This window comes from Notechis scutatus, chromosome 1, assembly GCF_049901735.1.
Source record: "Notechis scutatus isolate UNSWTSFEM ecotype Mainland chromosome 1, rNotScu1.2, whole genome shotgun sequence".
NCBI lineage: Eukaryota > Metazoa > Chordata > Lepidosauria > Squamata > Elapidae > Notechis > Notechis scutatus.
The window spans coordinates 19,776,129-19,789,173 of record NC_142009.1 but is presented as its reverse complement, the minus strand read 5'-3'; the positions used below and the strand labels follow the sequence as shown (position 1 = coordinate 19,789,173).

Here is a 13,045-nt window from a genome sequence, read left to right as displayed (position 1 = left end):
AGTTATTAATCTCTCTCCCAGGCCTATTTAATGCTATGGCCCAGAGCTTACCAATTCTTTCTCCACTAATTTCATGAGTTGGTTTAATGCCATTATCTGTAAAATCTAAGCTTAAATCTGGCCTAATAACCTTTTAAATTTTTTCTCATGACATGCAAGGACATTCTTTAACTCTTCTCAAGGGCTGCGATAATTCAGTTAACACAAGATCAATACTCTTCTGGGTATTCTCTCACTCCTCTGGGTATTTGTTTCAAGACCACAATCTCCTTGTCTTTATATTTCAATGTTTTCTCTTTTGCCACTTGCAATATTTGCGTTTTAATGGCGTTTTAAATCAATAGACATTCTTTATTAGTCAAAGTGCTTCTACTCAAACAAAATGGGATGGGACCACAGGCTCACTGCAAATTCTTCAAGATGATACCCACTACTTTAAATCAGTCTTGTGTTCATTAAAGTTATACAGAAAGAAGTTGCAACTGGTCATAAATGCAGCGTGGTAAGTGCCCAGAGTGCAATCACACAACCACAGAAAGTGTTGGAACAGCCAGAACTTTGAGGTCTGGTCATAGCCACCATTTATTCTGTGCTGTTGTAATTTCAAACAGTCACTGAAAAGCTGGTCGTAAGTCAAGGACTATGTGTATTCCATTCTAAATAATGTGCTATGCTTTTTCAACTCATTTTGAAGCCTAAGATTTGTGAAGGGTCTTTATGTCTTGTGAGACAGACAGTAATGTTTTTCTGTGTGGGAAAGATCCTCACATATATTTTCTCAAACAGTACATTCCCTCAAAAAATAATAATTCTCTACCTAGCCATCATAGTTAATAGTTAGTATTTTTACATCTACTTAGAATAATTAAACATTACCTTCTTTAGCCAGATACAGTTCTTTAAACTTGGCTCTCTTTTGATTAAATTCTTGCTCGAGATTCTGTTTTGTGCGTAGAAATTCGACATTGACTTTCTCTAGTTCAGCTACTCGTTGAAGAAGAGCTAAAAGTGAATCAAAGAGAGACAATCATGACAATCAAAAATACTGCATATTTCTTTGAAGAAAATTATTACAAACAATATTGTTGCAAAGCTATTTAACATTCAGATAATACAAGAGATACCATGTAATCTGTAATATTCAGTAAAAGTCTTCTTTTGGTTGTACCATAAAACTGTATAATCCTATTTTCATCCCAATCTGCCATTAAGGCCAAGAAGGGATCAGCAGAGATTCTTATCTAGCCGCAGTATCTTAGTATTATGTAGAGGTACTGTAGTCATAACTATGTGGAGTCCTTTCACTTTGAAATATACAGAAGATCACATATGCAATTTATTCAATTATTATTATTGATATTTTATGTCACTTCAATTAGTCAGATTTCAGCACCTTACAAGGATTTTAATTTCAGCAACATAACATGTAACATAACATAACCAGATGCTATTTTAAAAAGATTTCAATTACTGGTAATTCATGAAGACATAATAAATAATAGTATCATGAACTTTCAGGGATCTAATCATAACATCCCCAATTCACAAATGCCTGCTTAAATAATTAACAAATGCTTTCTAAATGTTAAGAACAAGAACACAGGGTCTTTCTAACAATAGCTAACGAAGGGAACGCCTTGAAATTCACAATGCATGGCAACACGTACAATACTCCCCTCCATCATACACATTTCTACAGCTTAGGAGGAGACATGGCTTGGCACAAACACCCAGTTTGTATGCAGAAGATTCATTACCAGCATCTCTGTTTATGAGGATCAGGCAACAAATGATAGGTAATCTCTTTGTTTCAGATACTAGAGGCTGTTGTTAGAATAAATTGTCAGAAGGTCTGAGCCAGCATGGAATCAGCACATTTTCAGTCACTGTAACAATGACACCCATAACAAATTTTGGTATATTTCACCACTTTCCCCCCAGAGAATAGCATATATTCCAAAGCATTTCACTGTCCTTATGAGAAATTTACATAACAGATCAGAAGCCTCAGTACAGACAGAAGATGCCAAAACAGACTGGCTCCAGATTGGCAACGGACTGTGACAAGGTGTACAGGTAGTCCTTGTCTTCCAACTACAATTGGGACCAGAATTTGTGCTGCAAAGCAAGTGAATAGGGAAGCAGTTGATAGGGAAGAACAGACTGAGGCTCAATCCTGACAAGACTGGCTCTGGATATTTGGGACCCCTGGTCCTGAAGATTCTCTATCTTAGATGGGGTGGCAGTTCCCATTTGATACTATTGCAAAATGTGGAGTTTGTCTTAGATTCACAGCTTCAGCTCAAGGAGCAGGTGGCATGTTTGCATGGGGCTGCCCTTAAAAGCCATTACTAGGGCTGGTCTAGAATGTCGAAGTGCACATAGCATGGCTCAATGTGCCTATGTTAGACCACTGCTCTGTGAGCTGCACTGGTCACCAGTCAGCTTCAAGGTGCCGGTTGCCACTTATAAAGCACTGATGGTTGAGGGAGCATCTATTTCCAGTAGTTTCTTTCCATCCAGCAAACTCTGGCAGAGTGGGTTTACTTCTGGTAAATAATGCCATGTACCAGAACTTAAGAAGTATGTATTGTCTGTAGCAATACAGGGCCTCTGAAACAGCAACCCCTAAGAGATTCATATGACTCCCACCCTGATGGCATTCTGAAAACCTGGCTATCCTCCAAGGTTGTTTGTTTGTTGTGTATGGTTTATGTGCTGGACGCGTAAGATCTCTACTCTTGCTTTTATTGTTTCTTGCTTTTTTTACATGTAAGCAACCCAAAATCATTAAGGAGTCAGGCAGCGTCTAAATTGTATATATTAATTATACCCTTTAAAATCATACTGCTCTACAGCAAGTAACTATATTGACCACAGAAATTAGCCTATCCTATTTCTATTCTCAGTACAATAATTGCACTGATTTCTACAGTGAAGCTCTCCAATTTAGTAAACCTTTCAGAGTAATTTAACAGCCATTCTAATGAAAGAGTTACACGACCAAGCATTTATTAAGACTTTTAACAGAAATTCCCTACTTATCAGATCCTTACAGTTTTCTGTAGCTGCTTTCTATGGTTCTTGTATATTTAAAAAAAATGATGGCTAATAATTAGAAATCAAAAGCAAATTTGCATCCCTATACTGTACCATTAAAATAATATTGCTTGAGAGAACCAATATAAACTCTTCTAATTACAACACTTCAACAGCTCTGGAGCTATTACTCCTGAATGACCTTTATTGAAACATTCATTCTTAGGCACAGTTGTCAAAAACCACAATCTAACTGAAGTGGAATTGTTCACAGCATGAGGTTTGGCAGTTAAAAAGCAGTAACATTTAAACTCCTTCACAATTTCCTCTCTCTATAAATAATGAATAATTTAACAATACAGGTGGGGGAGAACACATGATAGCCTTAAGGCATTATTTAGCAACAGGGGAGGGTCAGTGATTTCATTGCTTCTGAAAAATATTACTGTACACGTTTCCTATTCTTTTCATTGCCTAGCTTTTTCTTCACAATCCTTGAGGAATGCTGAATAGCAACACCAAAAAAAAAATGGCTATTGAAAGGAAGAAAAACCAATAATATCTCTTACTGCATGGTCAAATACATAGGAATATACAAAATTTTGATTTACTTAATTTCACTTGGTGTGTTTCTGGACCTGGCCTGATACTGACTACTTTGATAAACCATTACAGGTAGTCCCTGACTTACAACAGTTTACTTAGTGACCATTCAAAGATACAATGGCACTGAACAAAGTGATTTATGTCCATTTTTCACACACTTTGTAGCAGCCCCATGATCATGTGATCAAAATTCAGATGCTTGGCAACTGGTTCATACTTACGACCGTTGCTGTGTCCCAAGGTCATGTGGCCACCTTTTGAGATCTTTGGACACTCAAAATAAATGGGGAAGCCAGATTCACTTAATAACCATGTTGTTAACTTATCAACTGCAGTGATTCACTTAATAACTGTGGCTTAACTTAATAAAAGATGGTAAAATGGGGCAAAACTCACTTAATGTCTCAACATCATAAATTTTAGGCTCAATTGTGGTTATAAGTCAAGGACTACCTGTACTTGACCGGATGCTCTCTGCAGGGGGATCTAAAGAGAAAATATTAGCTTACATTATTAACTTCTGAACATTTTATTTATTTATTTATTTATTTAGGAAATTTATTTGCACCCATCTCATATTCAATGACTTGGACGGCTTACAGCATAAAAATATTGAAGCATTAAAAAAAACATAATCAACAATCATAGAATACTGTGGATAAAATCATTAACAAATACAAACTACTAGCACCAGATGAGAAAGAGGGGAGTCAGAGACACAGAGGTGGGGAGGTGGGATTCAGTGGTGGGCTGCTGCATGGTCGGCGAGGTTTGGGGAAATCCTTGCTGTGATCTGTGGTTGGGCCCATCCACCTGCCCTTGTACTATGCTTTCCCTAAATAACTAACTTTTCCCCCGCCCAGGCTGTCCAGGTGAGTTCCGTGCTGCCCTGCTGTACTCATTGGAGCTGCCTGAGTCGATTAGCTGCCTGTTTGAAGCTCCGTTGCAGACCCAAAGCAGGTGCTCACGACCAGCGAACCCCTTGTCAATGAAAGTGCAGCCCACCTCTGGTGGGATTAAATTTTAATAACCACTTCAAGGGTGAAGCTCCCCCATTGGGTCTCAAAACCAGGTCTTAAGGCTCTTATGAAACGTCATAGAGCCAGGTCTTAAGGCTCTTATGAAACGTCATAGAGCCAGGTCTTAAGGCTCTTATGAAACAGCCAGGTCTTAAGGCTCTTATGAAATGTTAGAAGGGTGGAGCCAATCTCACTTCAGGGGATAAGAAGTTCCAGAAGGCGGAGCTATGCCAGAGAAGGCTCTTCTCCTGGAGCCTGCCAGCCCAAATTCCTTGGCTGATGGGATCTGCAGTATGGCCCCTCTGCCAGCACAGGTGGGGTGGGCCAGTCCCATCAGGGTGAGACGGTTCATCTCTCTTAGTTTAAACCACAACAGCACAATAAAAAAGGAATAATTTCTAAAATCTTTGTAATGAACTTTCTGCAATGGCACAGACTCCAAAGGAAGCAATTTGTAAATATGCTCCTGGCAAATAATTTCTGAATATACTATACCCATAAATTTCTAGATGTGCCCTTGCCCCAAAAAGTTTGCTAATTTGCAACATCCAGTGGACTAACTGCAGACAAATATAGCAAGTACTAATATTCTTCATCAAATCTTAATCAATATACTCCTTACTATCAGGCCTTTACTTGCAACACTTTCTATTCAGATAACAGATAACAGATAATCAGAGTTGGAAGAGACCTTGTAGGTCATCTAGTCCAACCCCCCGCCCAAGCGGGAGACCCTACACCATTTCTGACAAATGGCAGTCCAATCTCTTCTTGAAAGTCTCAAGAGAGGGCGCTCCCACAACTTCCGAGGGCAACTTCTGTTCCATTGGTTGAGTGTTCTCACTGTCACTCCTTATTTCCAGGTTAAATCTCTCCTTGTTCAGTTTCCATCCATTATTCCTTGTCTGGCCTACAGGCTCTTTAGAAAATAGCTTGACCCCTTCCTCCCTGTGGCAGCCCCTCAAATATTGGAAGACCGCTATCATGTCTCCCCTAGTCCTTCTCTTTACTAGACTAGCCAAGCCCAGTTCCTGCAACCGTTCATTGTATGTTTTAGCCTCCGGTCCCTTAATCTTCCTGGTTGCTCCTTTCTGCACTTTTTCTAGTCTCAACATCTTTTTTATAATGTGGTGACCAAAACTGGATGCAGTACTCTAGGTGTGGTCTTACTAAAGCTTTATAGAGTAGTATTAGTACCTCACTTGATCATGATTGTATCCCTCTGTTAATGCAATTTAGGATTACATTGGCTTTTTCGGCTACTGCTGCACACTGCTGGCTCATATTTAGCTGGTTGTCCACTAGGACTCCAAGTTATGGTTTTTCTTGCCTAAGTGTAGGACTTTACTTTTCTCTACATTGAATTTCATTTTGTTAGATACGGCCCAGTGTTCTAGTCTGTCAAGATCCATCTGGATCTTGAGCCTATCTTCTTGGGTGTTAGCTACTCCTGCCAGCTTATTCAATTATTCAAGACTCCCCAAGGTCCAAGCTTTTGTTTTCTGTTTCATAATCTGTTTAACCAACATTTTTAGTCAGCTGTAGAGTTAGAAGTATGTAAATGTTGTCATGGGTTTGCACTAGGGCTACTACAGGAGAACAATGTATCAAACAAGCATGTATAGCTCTAAGTAACTATACAGTTACTAAGTTCTATAGAGGCACACAAGTTACAATACTGTTTCCAAGTCTGGAGAACCTTCATTACTATGTTGGAAGTTAAAACCCATCCCTCTCCTAGGAAAATGAAATATTTTAGGGTATACTAAAAAAGCAGAATATTTCACCTAAAAAGAGAAGTAGAAACTCAGAAGCAGAAACTCACCTCAGAAGCTCATCCCCACCTTTGTTAATGGGTGGGCCATTAAGGCCTGGGCCAGAGTATTCTACTTAACAAAGGCCTCTCCCCATCTCACCACCTGGCGATTACATCAGCCAGCACTCAGGTGAAGCCATGTGGTCCAGACAAAGCCTACAAACTTAGCTAAGACCTCCGCCTCTGGGAATCTGACAGCCAATGGGATACATTTCTTGCACAGGAACAGGAAGCACTAAGGTGGGGCCCAACAGAGGGTATATAAGGGACTCTCAGCATCTCAGCCCTCCCTTCTTTTCCTTCACCCAACATCTTGAAGCATGTGATCATCTTTTTCACTTTGGAGCTCCAAGCCATGTGGTCCTGTCCACCATTAAACCATCTTTCCAAACAGCCTCCATGTTTCCAGTGTCTTTTTCCCCACTTGGAACTGAACCCAGAAGGATATTTCTTCCAACAACTATAAAAACAAATATGGAAAAAATCAAGGTGTGTAGAGTACAAAAACTGAGCGTATATCAACCACAATAGTAGAACTAGGGTATCAACCATCCTGTTGGCATAAGCAGCAAAAAATACCCAACCTCTTGGGACATTATTTTACCAAGAGTATAATTTTACTGATATTTCCACATAGGCACAGAAGAAGCTATGCCAGCCCCTAAGTTTTTGCGCTCGAAGCAGCATAGGTAAAATCCCCTTTTCTCCCGTAGGTCACCCAATGTTCATTGTCCACCAATAAACTACAGTCAGATTGTTTTGGGAAACAGTGTGAGCACCTTGGAACTTCCCATCATTTGACCTTGGGCACCAGGACGTTGCCAGGTGACAGTCGTCTCTCTTACATTCCAAACCTGTCCACCCCCCTCCCTGTTTCTGTTGTCTGGATGTGAGCAGAATGCGTAGTGAGTCAGCCATGACAAAGGGTTGTCATGGGGAAAATAGGAGGAGGAAGGTAAGTTGGATATGTTTGCCATGTTATTTGTAAAAATAATAAAGGTGGGGTGAAAATAAATAAATAAATAATAAAAATATGCTGCCCTTGTATACATGCACACTCCCACATATGCACAATCCCATGTTAAGAAATTTGGAATCAAAGAAATTTCCAGTTCCATTTTCTGAATCATGTAAATATAGATGAACAGGTATGTCAAGAGTATGACTAGGTCTAGCAATGTATTACTAATATTACAAACATGATCCAATATTCCTCAGATGTTCAAATTTTCTGCACTAGCATAGAGCAGGTTTGTAGATAATAGAAGTTTGGGTATTTCTTTCTTTTGATTAAAGGGTCAAACAGTGCAGAACAATCTATTTTCCATTGCAGTCCCTCTTTACTCCCTCCCCACATTTAAATTTAAAAGAAATACAACATGATAGTGGTTAAGAGCTGGGTTATAAATAAGGTTATGAGTTCTAGTTCTCCCTTAACTGACATGGTGATTTTGAGTCAGTTGTTCTCTTCCCTTAAGCCAATCCACCTTCATGATTGCTGTTGTAGGGAAAAACAGGAAAGAGGAGAATGAGGTATGTCTGCTACCTTGATTTAACCTAAATAAAAGGAATGATAAAAATTAAATAAATAAATTATTTCCTAAAAGATAAAAGGCTTTCTCTTTACAATTTTTTCTCCCCCCTCCCCCAAACTTGTTTTTCACTTTAGTATTTCATCTACTAAATTTACAGAACTCTGATGTTCGGCAGTAGCATGGTATCTTGTTTCATATTGGAGCTACTTGTTCATATTGTATTTCTTTGTTTTTCTTGCCATCAAGATTCATGACTTCTCTCTTTACAAAACAAGCATACATTTTAAGAAGGCAAATTCTGAGGCAGAAGCTTAAGAGTAGGGGGTTAAGATGTATCATTAGTCAACAGAGCACAGTGAATTGGTTGCTAAGTAAAAATTCTACTTTAAACATGATTACAAACTATAAAAGACCAAATGTTCTAATGTTTGCGTTTAATTACAGATTGGAAGCCAGTTCAAGATTAACAGCTGGATTTCAAAAAGAGGAAATAATCACAGTTTGTATATTTATTCATCCCAACAGTTTAATGAATGTTCTGGTGCATCTGATACTAGCCTAATTTACATGTCTGGAGCCAGCTCTAATATTCCTCCCAACTGTGAAAGATATGCCTTGTATATTATCTCCCTTTTTCATTCTTTCAGAAAAGACTTATGGATGATTGCTTTTGTATCTGGTAAATGCAGTGAGATTATTGTATGCACAAAGATAGAAAGACTTTGAAATACAATGGAGAAAACACTACAAGATTAATAAAAGCAGAGGTAGCTTTGGACTTCCAAACTGGGAGATGTATTATAAAGTGACAGTGTTAATTTGGACTAAGGAATAGATTAATTTAAATAATAAGTGAATATTAAGTTTAGAGGGCCATGACCTCCAAAAAGGATGGCACTCCTTTTTGTGGGATACAAGAACCAAAAAACAATCATATTTCCATAGACATTTGATTAGAGATTCCCTTATACAAAATTGGATTAAAATAAGAAGGAGACACTATATGAAAATTCCAATTTGGCTATCTATGATGGAAGCTATAATACATCCTAACAATCTGGACCTATGCAAAATGACAAAATATAAAGAGGTTTTAGACGCACAAGGGAAGTTAAAATCGAATCAGGATCTCCAAAAACAAGGGATATGTATTGATTGGTGGGCACATCTCCAGTTACAAAATAGATATAAAAAAGATATAAAAGATTTTGGAATATATTCGGAATTGCAACAATTGGATAAAATTTTATTAGGTCCAGATGAAAAAAACATTACAAAAATTTATAAACTTTTGTTAGAGGTAGAATTAGAAGAAGAAGCTATTAAGGGATATATGATAGCTTGTGCTCAAAACATAGGACATAATATAAATTTGACAGATTGGGAAAGTATTTGGAACCAAAACTACAAATTAACAAAATCAGCGTCATACAAAGAGAATATTTATAAGATGTTCTATAGATGGTATCTGCTCCCAGCGAGATTGGCGAAGAAGGTATACCCCAAAATGAGTCTGGCATGTTGGAAATGTAGAAAGAAAGAGGGCACTTTCTATCATATGTGGTGGTCTTGTCCTGAGGCCAAGAAATACTGGCTTAAAATATTGGCAACAAGAAATTCTTAAGGATCAAATAGAATTTGAACCAGAATTATTCTTGTTGGGGATATTTAAAAAGAAATATGGAAAAAAAACATAAAATATATGGTATTACATATTTTAACGGCTGCCAGAATAGCTTACGTTCAATGCTGGAAGCACAACTGTATTCCCCCAGATGAATTGATCATTTAAAAAATTATGATATGTGCTGAAATGGACAAACTGACCTTAATGTTACAAGAGAAAGATGAGTCTGAATATTACAAAATCTGGGAAAAATGGTATAATTGGATTGAATTAAGACAGATGGAAAATGAAGGAATTTAAGATAAGCAATTTATAGATTAAATGTACATATTTGCACAAATTATATATATTTGTAAATATGCACAAAAGATAGAATTGCATGAGATTGATGTCACAGAACTGTTAATGTAATTATTATCTTTTTGTTTTTAAAAGACATAAAGGACTAATAAAGTTTATTAAAAAATACAATGGAGAAACGGTTAATAAAGATGACAGAATTTGCAGACTGGTAAAACTGACTTGTTTGATTTGGAAAAAGACATTTGTTAGTGACTTTATGGACTTTTTGCTGAAAATGGAAAGAAATGAACGTGATTTATGGGTTTGATCATTATAAATGGTAGAATATAGAAAGAAAAGAACCAAGATGTAACCAGATAGAGGACAAAATGTAAACGCATTTAAAGCTGCTGTAAAGAAAATCAGAAACCACTTTTCTTTTTTCTCTCCTTTTTTCCTATTTACTTTACACTATTTTTACTTCACTTTTTTTCTTTAAATTTGTATTGTTTTTACTTTGTGAAGAACTTTAATAAAATTAATTTAAAAAAGAATTCAAAAGACTGCGTTTTGTAACTTCAGACTGACCTAATAAATTATTTCTCATCATATGCAAATTTTAAATCAAAACATCCTAGGAAGAAACTCTCAGCATCTATTTTCTTTTTTTTTTTTAACTGGCACAGAAATATAACATCTATTAGTGGACAAATTTACAAGATTGTACTATATAGTTAGTGCTTGGTGTACTGAAAATTAGCTATGAAAAGTATCTAATTTCTGAATGCAAAATGTAATATGTCAACAGGAGGCTGGCCTCCAGTTGACCTCAAACTTTAAATATAGTAATCATACCACTGTTATAAATACACATGTTTATGTTTGAATAGTTCTACTCCAATCAACTGTAATGATAGCCTCTATGTACAGTATAAGTATAATGACCACCTATATACTAAAACAAAGTTGATTAAGTTAGCAGCACTAAAAAATATACCAGCTAAGTGGGAGATGGGATGCATATAAATTTAATAAATAACAAAATAAATAAAAGGATACCCAGAATACTGTAGAAGTATGGCATGAAGTTGTTATCAGACACCAAAACCCAGGCTGCAGAGATCATATGATCCATGATGCATCATATTGTAATATATTGGGGGACGAGATCAGTCATTTCCTGAAGCCTTGTCATCAATTCCATAAGAAAAGAAACGAAGAAAAGAGGGTATAAAAGGAAGCTCATTCCAGTGCAGTATGCAGACTGAATGCAATATTTTAAGTGAAATTTGGCCAATACAGAATTGAGGGGAATGTGGATTTCTTTTAATCTTGACACTCTTTTTCTATATAAATAGTCCTTGACTTCTAACAATTCATTTAGTGACTGTTCAAAGTGACAATAGCATTGAAAAAAGTGACTTATGACTGGTTTTCACACTTATGACCATTGCAGTATCCCCATGGTCACATGACCAAAATTTGGGTGCTTGGCAACTGATATATATTTACAACAGATGCACCATCCCAAAGTCATACCTGCTATCCTTACACCTGGTTTCCAACAAGCAAAATCAACATGGGAAGTTGGATTAAGAACTGCATGATTCACTTCACTGCAATGATGCACTTAACAACCACAGCAAAAAAGCCCCCAACATAGGACGCAATTCACGTAACAACTGCTTTGATTAGAAATGGAAATTATGGTTCCAACTGTGGTTATAAGTCAAGGACTACCTGTGAATTCTCAGTAGACTAATGCTAGTTTGAGTATTCCTTGACTTTTGTTTGCAAAACACAGTTCTTTCCCATAAACTTCCTTGGTCTGTCCTTTCAAACATCTGTTTTAATCAAATATTTAATTCTGAAGTGTCATCCCATTACAAGTATGATTCAAGAAGAAAAAATATAACAGTATTTTGCTGGTTAATTATATTTTATTTTTATCACACAGTGAAAAAAAGCTTGCTACAATTAGTAAACTTGGGAAGCTAAATAATGTAAATTCCACTTCATACACTTAAATACACATACACATCATGAGAAACGCAGGGCTAGATGAATCAAAAGTTGGAATTAAGATTGCCAGGAGAAATATCAACAACCTCAGATATGCAGATGATACAACTCTAATGGCAGAAAGTGAAGAGGAACTAAAGAGCCTCTTGATGTGGGTGAAGAAGGGGAGAGTGCAAAAGTTGGCTTGAAACTCAACATTAAGAAAATCAAGATCATGGCATCCGGCCCTCTCAATTCCTGACAAATAAATGGGGAAGAAATGGAGGTAGTGACAGATTTTATTTTCCTGGGCTCCAATATCATCGCAGGTGACGACTGCAGTCAAGAAATTAAAAGACACTTGCTCCTGGGGAGGAAAGCTATGGAAAATCTAGACAGCCTTATAAAAAGCAGAGACATCACCCTGCCAACAAAAGTGTGTCAAGGCTATGGTTTTCCCAGTGGAAATGTATGGCTGTGAAAGTTGGACCACAAGGAAGGCTGAGAGTCAAAGAATGGTGCTGGAGAAGACTCCTCCGAGTCCCTTGGATTGCAAGGCGATTAAACCGGTCAGTCCAAGAGGAAATCAATCCTGACTGCTCTTTAGAAGGCCAGATACTAAAGATGAAACTCAAATACTTTGGCCACCTAATGAGAACGAAGGACTCACTGGAGAAGAGCCTAATGCTGGAAAAGATCGAGGGCAATAGAAAAAGGGGACGTCAGGTGGATGGAGTCACTGAACCAGTAGGCGTGAGCTTAAATGGACTCCAGAAGATGGTAGAGGACAGGAAGGCCTGGAGGAATGTTGTCCATGGGGTCGCGATGGGTCAGACACGACTTTGCAACTAACAACAACAACACTTAAAAATTATTAGATTGTAAGATTTCAAGATGGAATAGCAAACAAATATTTTAATAGTAGTGGTAGGATAAAATATTATCCTTTTGCAAAAAATTTTTATTTGGAATGTTAATTGATGCCCTCAACTTAAGAACAAATGGATCAAAAGGAAAGACGTAGAACTAAAAGAGCCATATGAAAACTTGCTCACTGTTAACTTGACATTCATACAAAGGCTTAATGTTATAAATACTAGCTTGAGGTAACATATTTAGT

General features: G+C 37.2%; 1 protein-coding gene across 5 annotated transcripts in view; it reads right to left on the bottom strand.

Moving 5' to 3' along the window:
- RABEP1 (rabaptin, RAB GTPase binding effector protein 1) overlaps positions 1–13,045 on the bottom strand; it is a 57,507-nt gene that overhangs the window by 27,198 nt on the left and 17,264 nt on the right. For 2 of the 5 annotated variants that reach the window (XM_087957714.1, XM_087957696.1), the window contains exons 2-3: positions 10,984–11,111; positions 877–1,002 (exon numbers count right to left, since the gene is read on the bottom strand). In XM_087957714.1, coding sequence (XP_087813840.1) covers positions 877–1,002; positions 10,984–11,059 — 202 coding nt within the window. In that variant the 5' untranslated portion in view covers positions 11,060–11,111. Of the gene's footprint in view, positions 1–876; positions 1,003–4,858; positions 4,878–10,983; positions 11,112–13,045 lie in introns of those variants that run through there. The other 3 variants (XM_026672418.2, XM_087957725.1, XM_087957733.1) reach the window with 2 other exon arrangements.